Genomic DNA, 20,434 nt, shown 5'->3' with positions numbered 1-20,434 from the left:
TGCATTTTGAAAAGATCACTTTTATTGATGTGATTGTCAGTGCACCTTGGGTTTAAGCATCAGTTTGGTACGGACAGGTTTAAGTGCATTGTGGCAGTGTAAAAGGTCAAAGGTCAGGATTCGTGTCTGAGATAGAGCTTTTATTCAGTGGGTCAAACACAAGGTGCAGTATCGTCACATCTCACTCGAAAGCAACAAAACAGACGACACTCAAAACACAGTAGATCAATCACGTGTTCTTCAGGAACGTCGTACACACTGAACTGAACACACACTCGACCTCCGGGAGGCACACGATCGACAGTCCTAACCCTGCTAACCAACATTTGTAAACTTCGACTAGTGTAAACCTGAGCTGAATGTGAGTGGAAGGCGGTTCGGAAGACGTGGAAACAGCGGAGATCAGACTCGTTTCTCAGTCTCAGGGGAGAAACATGTTCAGATCACACACACAGTTCAGATCCATCCTTCCCTTGGGGCATTTCGACCACACACACACACACACACAAATATTGTAAAAAGTAACACATCCTTCCCTCGCGGGTCAATTTGACCGCTTTAGAAATGCTTCATTACACAGAAACAACGAAAAATGATCAAAATTCAAACTAAAAATAATGATTGTATATTGTGCACATGTGTGTATAAACCAGCTTTAGGACCCTGCATATAGAGATATACGCCCATCTAGAGTTATGAAATATCATGTGTTATTATTATTTAGTATTATAAGATATGTAGAGCTGAATTAAAAGGGTAATGCATGAAATTGTGTTATTTTTTTTTTTAATTTAAGTTGAAAGAATGAGAGGAATGTGCTTAAATTACCATTTATTGATCAAATCTAGTCATTTAAAAAGGTACTTAAAAAAAATATTAATAAAATTACATAAAATAAGCTTTCTGAAAAAAAAAAGAAGGTATATTGTAGGGCTTGGGGTCATCATCCTAACCCGCGAGGGAAGCTGTGTAACAGTGAGAGGGAAGGATGACGGTTAATCGTCTTCACGAAGCTCTTTTCTGCACGTGACATAATAATAATAATAATAATAGTTCATTACATTTATATAGCGCTTTTCTCGGCAATCATGGAGGACGTGGAGGATCAGCAGCATTTCAGTGTTGATGTTAAACGTGGCGCAACCCACCAATGCAGCATGAATCAGTGCATAAAGCATCATGTATAACTTGACATATTGTGCATATGGGTTAAAATAAAAGAGCTGCATCAAGAAGATGCGTTTCTTCCAAATGTGTCCTTTTATTTTTTGTTCCACTGAAAAACCGAGTGCATACAGGTTCAGAATGAGCAAACGATCACTGATAGGTATTGCATTAATATGCAGCGATTCTAGTGTCCTAGAAATAAACCTGATTCATGCTTGACCATCTCATAATATCAAGGGAACGCGATTTAGGTCGATTCTGTGGAGGCTCGTTTCGGAAATGTGAAATTTCATCTCACGATTGCGAGATTTAAAGTCAGAATTGCGAAAAGAAAAAGCAATTCTGACTTTATAATAAAGTCAGAATCGGAAGATAAAGTCGCAATTATCTTTTAAAAAGTTTTATTCTGTGTTGGACACAAGCTTCCCCAGAATCCGGCTTCATCGGCGGGTGGAGAACCAAACGGGGCCGTGGACGGAGGTCTGTGGTCTGAGGTAAAGTAGAGCGGTTTGACCTCTGAACCCTGCCGTTCGAAGCGTCATTGAGCGCTTAGCTTATAATGCTCGGGTGCACAGTGTGACGTGTGCAGGCGTGTGTGTGCGACGACTGTCGGGAACACTTTATAAAAATAACTTTCATCAATAACATTGTCTGCATTAGATGTCATGCATCTGGTGTGTCATGTTATCGTCCACTCGGCACACTCTAATAACTCGTATACAAAAGCATTAGCTAATTAAAAACATGTGTAGCTTGAATTCAATGCAATCGCTTTGGGTAAAATTTCGACATTCTCAAAGACGATTTTTTTTTTTTTTTTTTTTGGAGATGTTGATTTGAAGTAATTTTACTAGTCAAACCTGAACACAAAAACATTTTTGTTACACATAACATGAAAATTCAACAAAAACGTAACAAAAATAAAGGAATGCTTTATCACAGATTGATGATCTTGATTTCAGCCTCTTATCTGAGTCTTCTGGCTCAATTTTGGCCATATTGTTACAGCCACACTAGTTTGTGTGTGTGTGTGTGTGTGTGTGTAAGTGTGGACGAGGCTTAATCTAGTCTCAGACTAAAATGCAAGTTTGAGCTGTTTTAAAAACGCAACTTGCACTGACATGTCTTAAATATACAAAATAGTGTTCATAACGATACCGACAACCACTAATGTAATTAGATTATAATTATCTGTTTGTCATGACACACTGATGAAAGTTATCATAAAGCGCTGCCACCTTTCTGAAGCGAAACAATCAGTGAAGTTCAGCGTGAAAGAAAGAATCATCGTTAGAATCATCATAAGAATCTTCATTTCAATCGTTAGAATCATCGTTAGAATCTTCGTTAGAATCTTCATTTCAATCATTAGAATCATCGTTAGAATCTTCGTTAGAATCATCATAAGAATCTTCATTTCAATCGTTAGAATCATCGTTAGAGTCTTCGTTAGAATCTTCATTTCAATCATTAGAATCATCGTTAGAATCTTCGTTAGAATCATCATAAGAATCTTCATTTCAATCGTTAGAATCATCGTTAGAATCTTCGTTAGAATCATCATAAGAATCTTCATTTCAATCGTTAGAATCATCGTTAGAATCATTGTAAGAATCATCGTTAGAATCATCGTAAGAATCTTCGTAAGAATCTTCATTTCAATCATTAGAATCATCGTTAGAATTATTGTAAGAATCATCGTTAGAATCATCGTAAGAATCATCGTTAGAATCTTCATAAGAATCTTAATTTTAATCATCGTTAGAATCATCGTTAGAATCTTCGTTAGAATCACCGTTAGAATCTTCGTAAGAATCTTAATTTTAATCATCATTAGAATCATCGTTAGAATCTTCGTTAGAATCATCATAAGAATCATCGTTAGAATCTTCGTAAGAATCTTAATTTTAATCATCATTAGAATCATTGTTAGAATCATTGTTAGAATCTTCGTAAGAATCATCATTTCAATCATCGTTAGAATCTTCGTTAGAATCTTTGTAAGAATCTTAATTTTAATCATCATTAGAATCATCATTTCAATCATCGTTAGAATCTTCATTAGAATCGTCGTAAGAATCATCGTTAGAATCATCGTTAGCACCAGGAGATCGTAGAAAGTAACAAAGCGCCGGAGTCGTACATTCATCATACGGGACGCGTGTCGTCGGCACAGTGAGGCGTTCCTTCAACACACTCTCCTGGACTCAAATCATACACAGAAAATAATAGATTCATATTTATATATATATATATAATCTATATACTGCTATATGTGAAACACTTGTATATAAAACAAGTTACTAAACAAGCTTAGTAACACAGTCATGTAGAAAAATATGACATCTTGACAATTTCAAACGACTACGGCGTATACTGCAGCTACAACTGTCATTTAATGCTAAAACATCCTAAAAACAAAGAAAAAGAAGACGAAATAAAGGAAAAGAAGAAGAAACGTGAGGGCTAGACGAGGAAAGCCCTTCGAGGTTTAGGGAACACGGATCGAACCGCTTGCATCTCTACGGTGGATCTACCAGCTGAGTTTATTGCTGAAAACAAGCGTTTTAATAAAGGTTTCTGGTGTGTGAGTGTGCGTGTGTGTGATGTTGAGTTTCGGCCGTCGAGGGTCGGTAAGGATCGGGAATCTTTTCAGATTTAGTTTTAAGAAATCGATGCCTTCAACTGCTCACGTACAAAGTTTCGCTTTTTTTGTTGCGTCTTTTGTGGCGAAATTAGCTTGTTATCGGAAAGCAAGCAGTAGAAGGTAATCGTTGCGCGGTATTTAAATGATTCGTTTCACTTCGGAATTAACATTTCCTGATAATTTACTCATGCAACATGTTCTTTCTTCAGTCGAAAAGAAATGAAGATAAACCAAAAAGAAAACCATTTTCTAAACAAATTCATATACATTTCTATAATTTTTAACTACAAATGCGCTATTTACGGTCAAATATTTCAGCCTTAAGGTTCTTGCACACTGACTCCTGAATTCGCGTCCAAAATGTTTGCACGTTAAAAAATAAATACAACCTCACGTTGTGTCAATCACGTTTACACACTGTCTCCGAAACTCTCGTCCGTCATAAAGTCGTTTCGATTTTATTCGTTTTTCGCATCCGTAGCATTTTGAGGTGTTTTGCAATTCAGAGCCACCGAATGACGAATACGAAAAAATGCATATGCAAATTTCAGACTTCGTGTGCAAGGACCTTAAAGCTACACTGTGTAATTCTTTTAGTTTATTCTTAGCTAAAAACACTTAGTTCTACGTGTTCTCGTTAATGTATATTTACTTCGTTCAAGTAATAAAGTATTCTCGTGAGTGTATAATATGCCATTGAAAATACATACGGGTAAGGGGTTCTAATGTCGGTCGCCATGTTGCCCCTCCATCTTGAATGCACATTAGCCAAAGAGGGACATACCCGTTAATTCAAGCTTCGCCTTTCGTGTTTACGTTTGAGTTAACACTCATGGACGAGGTCGAACTGGAAGCCATGTTAATCTTGGACTACATTGGCCACCGTAGGAGTTAAAACGAAATCGGAATTGAGAGGAACAGAAGCTAATATTCACTGGATGGTCGTATATCGTTTCACCACTAGATGGGGGTAAAAATCACACAGTGTAGCTTTAAGTGAGCAGAAGAGACTTTAAAAACCTGTTGTTGAGACTCCCGACCTGTTTCGTCCCCCATTCGGCCCCTTCATCAATCGATGGGCCCCTGGAAGATGAGGCGCGTGTGTGTGTGTGTGTGAGTGAGCGGGGCGGAGCAGAACGGGCACGTGGGTCTGAAAGCGTGAGTCCCGTGAGGCAGAGGCGTCTCGGCCCAGTACCGGCCCGTCTTCTCCGAGCACACGTGTCCACAGGGAACGAACGCGTGCGTCGGGGGGCCGGCGTCCACGTATAAACCCGGCTCACAGCCGAGCCACAGCGGCACGTACGGGCCGACGGTCCGGCACAGGGGACACTCCCCGTGGCTCCCAGCACACACACACACACTCTCCTCGTGCTCGCGGTGGCGTTCGGGGCGCCGGCCCCAGTCGTGCCGGCCGTGCACGTGTCCGCACGCGAGGTACGCCCACGGCTGGCGCTCCTCCAGGCTGTGTGAGCGCGGGAGGCTCGGGAACGCTAGCGTGCTCAAACCCACGGGACACTGCGGGCGACCCGCGTTCAGCTCCAGGCGGAGTGTGTCGAGGTGCCGGAGAGACGGGGACTTGAGGAGGCCGTCAGCCGTACGCCACAGGAGAGTCGCTCCGCACAGGTCCACCAGAGACCCGTCCTGTAGAGCACTGCTCTCGCCCACTGCCTGCACACACACGCAGAGAGAGAGTGTGAGTGAGTGAGTGAGTGAGTCAGTGAGTGAGTGAGTGAGTTATTGAGTGAGTGAATGAGTGAGTGAGTGAGTCAGTGAGTGAGTGAGTGAGTTATTGAGTGAGTGAATGAGTGAGTGAGTGAGTCAGTGAGTGAGTGAGTGAGTGAGTTATTGAGAGAGTTATTGAGAGAGTGAATGAATGAGTGAGTGAGTGAGTGAGTGAGTCAGTCAGTGAGTGAGTGAGTCAGTGAGTGAGTTATTGAGTGAGTTATTGAGTGAGTGAATGAGTGAGTGAGTGAGTGAGTCAGTGAGTGAGTGAGTCAGTGAGTGAGTCAGTGAGTGAGTGTGTGAATGAGTGAGTGAGTGAGTCAGTGAGTGAGTGAGTCAGTGAGTGAGTGAGTCAGTGAGTAAGTTATTGAGTGAGTGAATGAGTGAGTGAGTCAGTGAGTGAGTGAGTCAGTGAGTGAGTCAGTGAGTGAGTTATTGAGTGAGTTATTGAGTGAGTGAATGAATGAGTGAGTGAGTGAGTGAGTGAGTCAGTCAGTGAGTGAGTGAGTCAGTGAGTGAGTTATTGAGTGAGTTATTGAGTGAGTGAATGAGTGAGTGAGTGAGTCAGTGAGTGAGTGAGTCAGTGAGTGAGTCAGTGAGTGAGTGAGTGAGTGTGTGAATGAGTGAGTCAGTGAGTGAGTGAGTCAGTGAGTGAGTGAGTCAGTGAGTAAGTTATTGAGTGAGTGAATGAGTGAGTGAGTCAGTGAGTGAGTGAGTCAGTGAGTGAGTCAGTGAGTGAGTTATTGAGTGAGTTATTGAGTGAGTGAATGAGTGAGTGAGTCAGTGAGTGAGTGAGTGAGTGAGTGAGTCAGTGAGTGAGTTATTGAGTGAGTGAATGAGTGAGTGAGTGAGTGAGTGAGTGAATGAGTGAGTGAGTCAGTGAGTGAGTGAGTTATTGAGTGAGTGAGTGAGTCAGTGAGTGAGTGAGTGAGTGAGTGAGTGAGTCAGTGAGTGAGTGAGTCAGTGAGTCAGTGAGTGAGTTATTAATCACCAGTGGTCCGCGTATGGGTCCGGATCGGGTCTCTCTGAGGGTGTACACGTCTCCACACACCGAGATCTCTCTCCACACGCCCTGCTTCGGGTCTTCAGGAAAACCCAGCGGATGCATCACCAGAACGCCATTGGTCGTCAGGCCGTCCATGTGACCATCCGGATTCTTCCATTTAGTTGCTTTCTCCTGCATGAGAGATGCATTTACTCTAGAAATGTGTGTGAAATGATGAATTACACAGCTGAGTTAAGGCCTGTGTAAAGTTAGTGTACAACTGTAAAAGTGTACATGCAATGCGCGCCACCGCTAAACAGTGTGTAAAGATGCCTACATTTGAATTTTGCAATATGCAGATGTGTATATGGAATATGATTGTTTTTAATATGTTTTTTTAGTTTGTGTTGTGATGTGATGTCACTGCCCTAATATAACTACCTCTTGTGGGATTGATAAAGTGGTTGACTTTACTTTACTTCCACTTTTGAAGCGCTTCTGCGCCACCTTTGCAATGCAAAAACAGATTTAAGCATAATGCACCACTGCCTATTGCAGGAAGGTGAAAAACTACCGATAAGGTGGCCGATATATTGTGCATCCATAATTCAGATGTTGGATAGTAGCCACTAATATTTTTATTTTAAAAATAAGTTGCAATTATACAAGGGATGCACGATATATATATCGGTATCGGCCGATATATGTTCATTTATAATGTTATCGTTATCGGCCTGATAAGAAAATTTAGCCGCGATATTAAAGTCGATAAATAATGTATTATTTCCTTCAGCTGAGACACTTCCGATGCGACTGTTCAACATGATGGTTTTGAATTGTTTTAAATATGATTAAAATCACTTTAAAAAGAGTTCAACATGTGCAGCGCAAGTCTATAATATCGGCTACATAAAATTATAAGCAAAACATTATAATTGTGTGTTTGGGACGTGTGTTTTAAGGCTCTCAAAAAAAATCACATAAAAATCTGGACTTAGATTTATCGGCCGATATATCGGTTATCGGCTTTCAAATATAGAGAATTATCGGTACCGATATTTCCTACTAAAATGACGATCCTGTACAGTGTTATCCTGCAATCTCCTAGGATGAACACTCACCCCGAGGAAGATGTTCTTGGAGGAGTCGAAGCCGGCGGCGTAGATGCGCGCGGTGAACGGCGGGCTACGATCGCAGACGATCCTGCAGGCGAAGCGTGAGATGGTGCTGGGAGCCGAAGACGAGTCCTCGCTTTCCTTGGACCCTCCCGGCGTATCCGTCACCACGAAGTCTATAGGGCTCTCCGTCGAGCGGCCGATCTGCACACGGCATTATGGTAAAAAAAAAAAAAAAAAAAAAAAATTGTGTTGTAATACATTGATATTTCAGAGCAGATGCACAAAAATCAAGGTATATATGGGACACAACTGCATTATGGGACAACTGCATTAAGGTAAAAAAAAACGTCGATATCATTCGCATTTTGTCTTTTTGATTCCCAACCCTAATATACAGTACTATTGAATATATACCATGATTTTTGTGCATCTGCTCTGAAATATCAACGTATTACAATCCGACGAGTTGCAGAATGACTAATTATGTTACTACAGACATCGAGATTACAGTAACAGAGAGTGTTTCGGCTTTACAGCAGATCTAGAATAAAGTTATTGTCCAGATAAAGTTGATTCACTTCCGTTATAAAGATCATTAGTGATTAACTCAGCGGCCGCTAACACGACACCGCTCTAACAGAAACCATTAACTCGCTCTTAAACTCACCTGGAACATGTCGGTGTCATTATCGTGGCAATACTCCACCACCACCGTCTGGCTCCTGGAGAGGGTGAAGGAGATGCTGTGCTGCCCCCTGCTGTTCACCGCCTGCAAACAAAGGTCACGCTCTCTCACTATCCCACAATGCACTGCACGGCGATGTGTTGCATGAAACGCACCTTGCTGTCGTGAGGGTTGCTGAGGACGTGCACCGCGCTCGGCTTGACGCCGTTGGCCTTCGCTCTCCTGTAAAGAGCAAAGCGGCTCCTCTTGCGGCCCCGGTCTCCTCCTGGCAGAGAGCCATTATACCTGCACACACACACACACACACACACACACACTCAGTTACACTCAACCTGTTCTTCAGCATCTTCATTATTCATTACTTCAATGAGCTTGTTGTTTCTGCGTTAAATTATTACGTGTGTAAATTAATATATTGTGTAAATTAATATATTTTTCGCTAAAAGCGCTATACAAATAAATGTGAATTGAATCTTATGTCACTGTCTGAGTAACTGTACAATAACTGCTTATATCAAAAGATATTAACTGGTAAAGTCAACACATAACGAGTCAATTGCTGCAGTAGAGCCTATTTACAATGTTTAATTAAATGGAATGAATTATTTATCAAAAATCAGTTTGAATGAATGATTCAATGACTCACTCATCAGGGTTTTTAACGAATCTCTTGAATGAATGATTCAATGACTCACTCATCAGGGTTTTTAATGAATCTCCTGAATGAATGATTCAATGACTCACTTATAAAGACTTCAATTGCTTCATTACTGGATGAATCAGCATTTTTGAACGAATCTCTTAAATGAATGATTCAATGACAAACACATTTTAACAGTCACTTGTCTCCACCTACTGGTGTAATGATGTTATTCAAACATTATTTCAACTTAGTCATAAAATGATTGTGTTTAACAGCGGAACTCATAGTAAAAAATTATATAACCCATAATGCCGTACAGAAAATCCATCAAAGAGTCGAAACACTGCAAGCGGGTCGATGTCCCCACTACACTCGAAAAATACTTAAATATTTGAATATATAATATATAAATCTATTGTTGTTTCTATAGATATCCTCAAGCACTGAAAACTGAAGCGTTTAGTCGCGAGGTTCAGAGGCATGTGACGTCCATAATAAGCTAATTAACGAGTCGGATCGAACACTGGCCTCAGTGTGAGCGCTGCGGAGAGAGAGGCGCTTTTGTTCAGACTCGAGGAAGAGCGAGTGGCGTTTCAATGGCACAGCTGCGCTCCGACTCCGAGAGTGTGTGTGATAGGCTACAGAGTGTGTGTGATACACTACAGAGTGTGTGTGATACACTACAGAGTGTGCACGCGCTCATATAAACCACAGCATTTCAGGGCTTATGAACGGATGAAAATTCATATATGGCATAGATGTTGCCGGAGCATCATAACACTGAGTGTGTGTGTGTGTGTGTGTGTGTGTGTGTGTGTGTGTGTGTGTGTGTATCTGCAGAGGTCAAAGTGCTGCTTCAGCAACTAGACAGCAGAGACCGTTCGCATGACTGCAACCGCACTCACACGCGCGCACACACACACACACACACACACACACACACACACACACACACACACACACACACACACACACACACTCTCTCTCAATGAAATATTCAAATGCTTATTTTTCCTCCATATAGTCGTATACACTGACTTATAAATGGTCCGGTGTACAACCATTGCGTTCCTGCAGAGATGACAGAACACTCGCTGTCGAAACATGATCGAGGCCGAATTTGAGACACTGGATATTTGGCTAATACAATATATATATATATATATATATATATATATATATATTGTTATGAAAAACGCTCAAATATTATTTTCAATTTTTATATATTTTGTGTGTATATGTGTGTGTGCGCGTGTGAGCCGATCTCTCAGTAAACGAGCGTTCAGTGAGAGTGTGTTCGGCTGCAGTTCCAAACGCTTCCACTAGAGGAAACTCTCCATTCATTTCTGAGCACAAGTGAGACTGTTGATCACCATTAAACCAGTTCACATCACGGCCATGAGTTATGTGTGTGTTCACACAGCAAGAGACGAAACCTTTACCAAGTTTCCATTCAAATGAACTAAAATAATTCTAAAATGTTTCATCATCAGAGCGTTAAAACAAGAACAACGAATGACAATAAACACCATCCTTGATGGGTGTCAGACCAGAACACTATGAAGTTACAGTAGCTTCCTCGCACAGATCTGCTCTTGAAATGCAGATTATCATCATAATGTTTCCTGTTTATGACTGTGATGCTTTGAAACAAAGCGCTGGAGATAACGCTGACTGGGACTGATCAAGTCTAATCTCTCTCCTGTGAGGAAGGTGAAGGTGAAGCAAGCATGATGAAGCAGTGTACGAGGAGTTCCTGCCCTGCACAGGCACTTCCTGGTCTCTCTCTCTCTCTCTCTCTCTCTCTCTCTCTCTCTCTCTCTCTCTCTCTCTCTCTCTCTCTCTCTCTCTCTCTCTCTCTCTCATACACACCACACACACACACACACACACACACACACACACACGTGTAGGCGGAAACATTTTACGCTCTCATTTCCTGAGTGGATTATGTCACGCGCTCACGGCCGCGCGCTCTGTTAATAACACTGATGATTTATCAACCGTTGATGGATATTTTCATCAAGAAAAGCATCTCCTCTTGTTTCCTAATCTATGCATAGCCTACATGCAACCGTTCTGGGCGATCTGCTTCATTTACAGGACCTGTGCATCATGTCAAGTCGAATCTGCTTTATTTCTACAGCGCTTTTCACAATACAGATGTTTCAATGTAGCGAATAAACAGAATCGATGATGCAAACTACATCAAATATGAAACTAATTTAGATTCAGGTCAATATAAGACAATATAATCAGTATTCAGCTCAACTGATAGTGAGATCAATAATATTACTGTATATTAAGTGTATTTTAAACATGCATTCCTCTAAATTTCCTATTTTACGATCATCAAAGTTGTTTATGTGTAGCAACATCGTAATATCATTCGAGAAATAGTTCATAATAACTTCATTAACAGGTTCACTGCAGTTCATCATATCAGCAGCACAATGGAGCCGCAACAACACAACTGTATACGTCAATAATACTGTATATACGTCAGATTGGACACATTTATTGAACATAAAGCGCATTATAGGTCAGATCAATCAGAACTATCGCGCTGTTACGCAACTGTTGCCAAATTGTAACAAATTAATTTAAATTTTGACACATTGAATACAAAGTTTAAAAAACAACAACAACGTTGGGTTATTAATTTTTAACCCAAACATTGGGTTACACATATTGGGTTATTTTTAAAATCGGTGGGTCATTTCCGTAATAACCCAGTTGGGTTAAATACATATGTTGTATGAACACTTGTGTATTTTGAATTCATGTAAGCTATATTTACATTAAGACAAGACTCCCTAATGTTTAGTTTGTAATATAGCCTATATATAGCCTACAAATATATATGTTGAGACAGTATTTCGAAACAAAGTGTATTAATTTATTAAACTAATAAATTAGCTAAAAAAAAAAAAAACTAGTTGACTTAACCCAATGCTTTCGGGTTAAAATAACCCAAGGTGCTGCTGCTATACCACCCCACAGCTGGGTTATTTTTAACCCAACATTATGAAGTGAGTAACACATCCGGCGCTGCTGTAGTAAATGCGCTTCATCATCTTCATCATTAACATCATCATCATCATCATCACTCACCCGAGGATCACCAGTTCGCCGTATTTCACCGGATCTTTTGAGCGGGCATGTTCGTGCTGGTTCGGCTGCAACATGGGACTGGACACACTGTTTCTCCAGCCACACACACACACTCTCGGTGTCACAGAACCGGGTCGAGCCGCGCGAGTCAGTGGAACCGATCAAGCGTTGAGGAAAGCGTCGGGTTTACACGGAACGCGCGCGGGAATCGCGTCTCGAGCGCATGGCTCTTCACCGGATCATAACGCGTGAAGAACCCGGAGCGAATCCGTTCATCTGGTCCAGAAGCGGCGGAGTGGCGCGAGCCATGTGTGAGGCGCGGGGGGGACGCGCGATGCCGGCGCGCGCTTCACAAACGCCCACCCGGCCCTAGATCACTGACCCCGTGATATTTAATCGGACAGTGTGTGTGATCGATAGTCGTGAAGGTGTAAGGTGACGTTTCGTGTGTTCATTCATAAATCCTCGAGGCGCGCGCACCCCTCGGCGTGGCGCGCAATGACGTGTCCCGGATTGCCTTTGAGCATTACGTCACTGTAAAATAGAGTAAAAATGTGTCTGATGATTCTGAAGTCTAGCATAAGCCCATCTCATGCATCATAGAGAAGAAACTAAATGTCCTTCAAGAACTTTTAATAGTCGAGCAAATCGAACAAATACCGCAGATGTAATTTTTAATATACTGTGCTTAAAATATGCATTAATATACAGTGCTTAAAAGAGGAAATTACAGTAAACCACTTGATTTATTTCATAAAGGATTGATTTTAATGCAATTTTTATTGTTTGCATAATTTAGTGTCACTGTAGGCAACAGAACATTTTTCTTTGTGGTTTTTATTTTTATTTGCATAGACTAAATAAAATAATATTCATTATATTTTTTTTATGATTTTTAGTGTTTGCATCATTTAGTTTTGTTGTAGGCGACATACATTTTTAATTATTTATTTTTTATTTCCATATCATAATAGACTAAATAAAATAGGCTATGCATTTTAAACCACTTGTTTGTTTTATAAATTATTTTTTAATGCAAAAAAACAAACAAAAAAAAACAGAACATTTTTCTTTGTGGTTTTTGTTTTGATTTGATAACATTGTAGACCAAATAAAATAATATGCATTATAAATACTAACTCAAATTCACTTTTTTGGGGTATTCTCCCAAATAAAGTCCAATAAAGTGGTCATTAACCCTTTCATGCATAGTGGTCACTACAGTGGACAGCTATTTAAAAAGCATTTTCTTGAATTTGCAAGGCTTTTGATGGGAAAGTTGCACATCAATCTCTTCAGTGGACCCTGGTGCATCATCCTATGCATTGCAACAAAGTTATAAGCCATTGAGTTTTGATTTTTTTAACATAATCAGAATTATCAGCTAATAAGGGTGACATACTCTGGCACACTGGAGGGAGCATCCGAGTGTTTCCACAATTGTACATTGACAGGCTGTAGACATTTCTGATGGAATCACATCATCATGTTCTGATATCCAAGATACACAAAGTGCAACTTGTATGCAGGTCAATTGCCTTTGCAATATTTCAGATTTATATATATATATTTTTATATATTTTATAGTTTCCACATGATTTGATGTAATTGTATTGATTAGTTTGTTAAATACACATAATTTATCTGTTTGATTATTGTATTATGTTTAATACAGTATCTCTTCAGTTTAAACTATAAATGCATGCTGTCCACTCAAGTGGACATCTGAAAATCTCTTTGAAAAATTTGTTTAAAAAAAAAAATCAAATCAAATCTTGTTTTTCATGCCCTAAGGGCAATAAAAACACAAAGGAAAAAAATCCTGACTGAGGTTATCATAATTCATGCATGAAATTGGGTTAATATAAAACATGAAGTGGTTGTAATACATTTTGAGTATTATTAACTTTAATTAAAACTTTAATTATTAACTAAGATTAAGGCGCATAAATACACATAGTTTATGCGTGAAGCAACTTATTGAAATCAATACTAAGAATATATTTTGAATAGTGTTGTTGGCCGTGGCGCTCTCTCGTGACGTCAGTGTTTGGGAGATTCATGTTCTGCTATTTCATATATTGGAGTGTGAGTGTTTAATGCGTCTTCTGTTCTGGATTGTAATGAGTGATTAGTTATAAATCTCGGCTGCACATTATTTATGATCGCTAAAGCTTGAGTTCAGCATTCCTGCAGCAGGAAGGAAGGAAACGGAGCTCATGGTTTCCTCTGGATTGTTTGTGGGAAAGAGAACAGAATAATAATACTAATAATAATAATAACAGCAGATCTGAGAACAGAAATATGAAACAGTAACGACACAAGATGACAGTTTATCAATATAGCGTGATCTCAACAAACCCAAACTCTGAATGACTCCTCAAATCATGTGTGTGTATAAGTGTGTGTGTCTTTATGTTTTAGTTTATCACAGATGTCGGTGCTGGAATGTTTCATCTCGACTCACACACTAACGCAAGAGGCACTATAACACACATTATAGGAGGAACGTGAGCCATTTGTACATAATAGACGGAATAAAGAACTAAAGGAGAGAAAAAATAAAATAAAATATTGATAATAATGGCTATAAAGAACCTTAAAGGGTTCCGTTCATATTGAGAATCATCACAGCATGACATGTTTTAGTTTAAATTAATTAATCTTAAACTGTGGTGTAAATCCAGCGTTTAATTGTTTATGTGTTGTTTTTAATCTGCTTTAACACACACCGTGTGTGCGTTGATAAGTGGACAGCATTGCTGAGTATTTCCTCCTTAAAACTGCAGTGAACCAAAGACGATCTCAAAAACACACTTTCTGACGTCACAAACCACCTTGTAACCAATCAGATCGACGTGTGATCGCCAACCGGTGGATCTCTGAGTGAGTGGGGGCGGGGCTCATCTGCATATTCATAGAACCGCGCATACTAAATGAGGCCATGACTTCAAATAAAATAGTCATCATCAGGTTGCATTTCACAGCAAAATCAAAACACAGTAAGAGATCATGTGTTGCATTAAGACAATAGATATTAAATAAATAAATAAATAAATATTGTAAAACAGTCTTAATTTTAACCTTTTACTTTTAATTAAGGGGTTACATGTAAGAACCTGTTTTCATAATGCATTAGTCAATGAAATATGGATTATGAAAGCATTGCCGACGGCATTTAATAAACTTTGAGGTGTTTGTTATTGAAAGATTGCAGAACATCAGCATGACCAAAACTCGTCTTCATAATCTAATGATGAACTTTAAATATAATATCAGATATAGCTGTAAACTGGCCTTCCACTGATTTTCACAAACAGTTTTTGCACCGATATCAACATTTTGGCCGAAACCGATAATTCTCTATATTTGAAAGCCGATAACCGATATATCGGTCAATAACTCTAAAGAGAGCCTGATTACAAAAAACAAGTCTCACTATTAAAAGTCCTAAAATTATACTTTTTTGTCCAGAAAGCATATTTCATTTCATTTCGATATAATGTTTTCTATTTTTTTATTGCTGTTATTTTTTTCATTTACCTTTAAAATTACTAGATTTGATCAATAAATAAATAGTAATTTAAGCACATTCCTCACATTCTTTCAACTTAAATTCAAAATAACTCACAATTTCAACTCTTTTAATTAAGCTCTAAATATCTTATAATAATAAATAATAATAACATATTTCATAACTCTAGATGGGCGCATATCTCTATATGCAGATGAGCTGCTCCGATGGGTCCTAAAGCCGGTTCACACACACACGTACGCATTATACAATCGTTGTTTGGAAAAGTTTTAGTTTGAGTTTTTAGCATTTATAGGTTCTTCTATGTGAACTGAAACATTCCTAAAGGGTCAAATTAACGCAAGAGGGAAGGATTCGTTACCTTTTAAAATTTGTGTTTTGTGTGCATTTGTGGACCAAGTGAACGATCAAATTTTAAGTTTCAGGTCAAAAGCATCATGTTGAACAGTGCGAACGTACGATATATCGGCCACCATATCGGTATCGGCCGATATATCGTACATCCTACAAAAAAAACTCACGGCGTTGAAACTCATGATAACTCTGAAACACTTACTAAATTTAACATTTAAACAATACATGTCGTGAAAATCACCATACAAACACACTTGCACTGTGCGTTTTAAAGCACTGGCGCGTTTTTCCACGTCAAGAAGATACAATCACTTTATACTTGAGATATATATGTATATATTTATATATACAGATTTATTATTTCTTCAGCATAACATAGAAGTGAAAACAATAAAACAAAGCATTAATTTATCATGAGACAAAAAAGTCTCGATGTGAGCGGTGCAGTTTAGAGAACCAGGCCTGACACCGCTCGCCATTCAGAAAAACTGGTTTTCATTACCCATAATTCCCCTGGCTTCACATCACCAGCAGCTCAGGGGGAAAGTGCATCTTCAGGGAACACACACTGGATCTGCTTGGTTGGTGAGTTTATTTGAAAGCTCGGCACTGCAGCTATTCTCCGTACATTCGGCATAAGTGATGATGGCACAGAGGTAAACAAACAAGCTGCCATTTCAGGACTAGAACAACTGGGTCTTCAGACAAACAACAAACAAAACAAACCCTTCCCACAGCTTCTGAGTTAAGTAATACTTTACGGTAGCGACCGATTAATCGCATCCGAAATACAAGTTTCTGCTCACATAATATAGGTGTAGAATTATTTAGCATATATAAATACATAAGAAATATTTGCATATTTACGAAACGCTCATTCTGGATGCGATTAATCGGTCGCACGGCACTACTTTACGAACATTCGAAACGTAACAGAAGGATTATACAGAGTGCTGAAAGAAAGCGGGCGTATGAAAAAGAAAAGAAAACTCATGAGTTATTGGTTAATTGCTTCTAAGTTTTGACTATGATTTGTAATTGGACGTGAGCCAGGTGAGCCCTTCGTAGAGTCCGTCGCCCGTCGAGGCGCAGGACGGCTGAACGTACCAGTTGCGGTCTCGGATCCGGGTCAGGCCGAGTTTCTCCTGGATCTCGTGCGGCTTCATGGCGTCGGGGAGATCTTGCTTGTTGGCGAATATCAGGATAATGGCGTCGCGCATTTCGCGGTCGTTAATAATGCGATGAAGCTCCTGTCGGGCCTCGTCGATCCGGTCCCGATCCGCACAGTCCACTACGAAGATCAGTCCTTGTGTGCCGGTGTAATAGTGCCGCCACAGGGGCCGGATCTTATCCTGACCGCCCACATCCCACACGTTAAACTTCACGTTCTTATACGTCACGGTTTCCACGTTGAACCCGACGGTCGGGATGGTCGTGACCGACTGTCCCAGTTTGAGTTTGTAAAGAATCGTCGTTTTTCCCGCCGCATCAAGTCCAAGCATTAATATTCTCATCTCCTTGTTGCCAAATATCTTGGAAAGCATCTTCCCCATTTTGTAGGCTGTGCATATATAGTATGTGTAATGCAAAAAGTGTGTTTTTTTGGTCCTGCAGCTTCACAGAAATACATATGACTCAACGCTTTTCCTTGAATAAATAAAAAATTTGGATCTAATACAGTTGGGGAATGTGAGTTTGCATTGACCAGACCTCAAAATGAATGAAGAAAAAACAAAAATAGGCCTTTTCTTTCTGACTTCCTTCTTGTGTACCGACTGTCGGGTCGCCGCTCGCTCGCGCTCATTCCCTTCACACACACACACTTCAGATCATCAGTTCTGGTTCTGGTCCAAACAAGCCCTCTTCCTCTTTCCCCTCTTCTGTCCCTGAAACACAAGAGAGAGCGGATGAGAAAAAGGGAGGGGTGTCCAACACAACTAACTTTATTCTTGTACGTGAGTTTCCGTACGCGTACTGAACGCGACCGCGAACGCGCCTCAGCGCGCGCCGCTTCACCTCGTATATCAGCCGCCCGGTCGCGCGCCCCGGCTCGGTTCTGTCGGCTCGGTTCTCTCTGGTCCTCGTTCTCTCGGTCCCGGTCGTGTTGCTTCTCCTCTTGGTATTACCGGAAAAGGTGCGGACCCGCTTCAGCGCTGCTTCCTGTTTCTCGCTCACGCGCACTGCGCCATTTGGCGTTCGCTTCCTACTACGGCGGAGGCACTACTGATTAATATTCATGAGGCGTGTTTAGCCATTGGTCGGATTGCGGCTGCGTCAGCGATGTCGTAGTTAATATTTAACAGACCGGAATTGATTACGCATCAAAATAAGCTAGCCGTCTTGGGATGTTTAATTTATATAGGATGCTAGGGAATAAGATTTTATCAAACATATTTCTAATCATGTGTAATTTATTTCTACTTAAAGTAATGGGAGGCAAAAGGTGGGTGGATTAGGAAATGCAATAATGTAATATTTTACTTTAAAAGTAACTTTCCCCAACACTGCAAATGTGGAAAGCGTTATATGTCAAACTTAACCTTAACCAGAATGTCTTGTTGCATAAACCGCTAAGACTATAGTCTTACAAGTTAGACCACAATTTGTTTTTCTTTTAGACCGTTCATAACTTTTTACATAACAACTTAATTTGATATTGAAAAGACTGAATATGCTTTGAATAACTGCTAGACGTCATGTATTTCTTCTTAACACAAAATAAGATATTTTAAAGAATGTTGGTAACCACCCATTTTCCATAGTGTCCGTCAACTGTTTGGTTATCAACATTCTTTAAAATATTTTATAAAGCAGATATTTCCAGTCCTTGATTCTGATTGGTTGAGACGCCTTTGAAGCCATTGTAAATCACTCAACACACACACACACACACACACACACACACACACACACACACACACACACACACACACACACACACACACACACCTGTGAGCGCATTAGTGTTACTGCGCAACTGCTGTTTGTGATGCTTTGTTGCGGCCTGTGTTGCTAGCAACCACTTTGGAGCTACATTTGGAGGAATAAATGTGTTATACGTTATTTTTTTTGTTGCTGCTGTTTATTTTAGGAATAAAATAAATATTAAAATTAACATCATTATGGGATGAACATCATTTATAAACCCTTTTATAAAAGCAATAAGCCCCTTAACATTATTAAATGAATATCATTATAAATTAACATCATGTATAAACCCTTTTCTTCAAGGGGCTTATTACTTTAATAAGATATTTTAAAGACTGTTGGTTAACCAGAAATTTGAGTTTATAGTATTTTTCCATAGTGTCCGTCAACTGTTTTATTATCAACATTCTTTAAACTATTTTGTGTTCGGCAGAGCAAAGAAACTCATACAGGTTTGGAACAACTTGAGGGATGACCAATTTTTCTTGGTTGGGTGAGCTGTCCCTTTAATTAATAATCCAGCGACGGTAGCACGCATGATCTAATTAATATTCAAAAGATGAACGTGAACCTTCGCTATAGTAGGATTCATAGACGCGATCTGAATGAAATGGAGGCCATTGAAAGTCGGAAATAATTGGGTTGTTTTTTAAAGGCACCCCCTTTTTTTTTTTTTTTTTTTAAAAGGCGTTCAGATATGCATTGCAACGAAAACTTTTTGATATTCGACCGACACATAAACCGGAGAGTTTTTGCATAACTGTCCTTCGCGGAGGGGCGGAGCTTATGACGTGCCATCGATTTCAAAAAATGCCTTGTTTAAATAAAACACTATACAAACCTTTTAAATACATCTATATTTGCATTTTCTCCCCGAATAATCGGCTTAGGAAATAAATATCGTATAGCAAATAAACAAACCAGCAATTTAGCTATGAATGCTTGATGTCTGTGTTATTTTCAAAGAATTTGCATGCCAAAAATAACTTCCTTATATGTTAGCCCTGAACTTAAGAGGCGATTTACATCCATGAGCTGGAAAAACCCAACATTTATTTACGAATAGTTTGAAATGTTGATCATATGTGAAATTTAAGGTCTTGAAAATACACTGGTATCAGTTATTCAATTCAACCAAAATAGGACTAATCCTGTAACACACAAAACATTGTATAAGTAAATATCAGTTTCACAATAAGACCTTTCAACATACCAGCTTACAGTGTTTATACAATATGTTTTGTTTAATAATTAAAGAAACAAAATCTTTTGTTTTAGGTCATCTTAACAAAAATGTAAAGCTGTGCCAGTATTTATAATATATTATAACACATTTAGACTGAATGCATTCTATATACAGTGAACTAAATTTCACAAATTAACCAGGCAAGTGCTAAATGAAGTAAAAAAGGTTACGCAAATGTAACTTCCATAGTGCTGTTTCAAATAAACTTCAATTTTTGTCTAGTCTTATCCCATTTCTGCGACATATAATGCTACTGTAAATCATAATTTTGAGTTGAATTCCATTCAGTT

General features: G+C 39.4%; 2 protein-coding genes across 3 annotated transcripts; both read right to left on the bottom strand.

The window, feature by feature from the left end:
* LOC120491987 (E3 ubiquitin-protein ligase pellino homolog 2) lies at positions 1-12,582 on the bottom strand. Its single transcript, XM_039690045.2, has 6 exons — positions 12,082-12,582; positions 8,480-8,609; positions 8,307-8,408; positions 7,643-7,840; positions 6,528-6,713; positions 1-5,482 (listed from the first exon to the last, which is right to left on the bottom strand). The coding sequence occupies exons 1-6, from the start codon at positions 12,153-12,155 to the stop codon at positions 4,883-4,885; spliced, it is 1,290 nt and encodes a 429-aa protein (XP_039545979.2). The 5' UTR covers positions 12,156-12,582; the 3' UTR covers positions 1-4,882.
* A 3,707-nt stretch (positions 12,583-16,289) lies between these two features.
* Positions 16,290-18,145, bottom strand: arf6a (ARF GTPase 6a). Of its 2 annotated transcripts, none has more exons than XM_039690046.2 (2): positions 17,987-18,145; positions 16,290-17,856 (listed from the first exon to the last, which is right to left on the bottom strand). In XM_039690046.2, exon 2 carries the CDS (start codon positions 17,521-17,523, stop codon positions 16,996-16,998), a length of 528 nt encoding a protein of 175 aa, XP_039545980.1. In that variant the 5' UTR covers positions 17,524-17,856; positions 17,987-18,145; the 3' UTR covers positions 16,290-16,995. The 2 variants fall into 2 exon arrangements, with proteins under 2 accessions (XP_039545980.1, XP_039545981.1); XM_039690047.2 differs by having other exon boundaries at positions 17,940-18,132.
* Between the last annotated feature and the right edge of the window lie 2,289 nt (positions 18,146-20,434).

Source organism: Pimephales promelas, chromosome 13 (genome assembly GCF_988280905.1).
Source record: "Pimephales promelas chromosome 13, fPimPro1.hap1.1, whole genome shotgun sequence".
NCBI classification, from domain to species: domain Eukaryota; kingdom Metazoa; phylum Chordata; class Actinopteri; order Cypriniformes; family Leuciscidae; genus Pimephales; species Pimephales promelas.
Note: the sequence above shows the minus strand (reverse complement) of the source record. Positions and strands in the feature narration are given on the sequence as shown.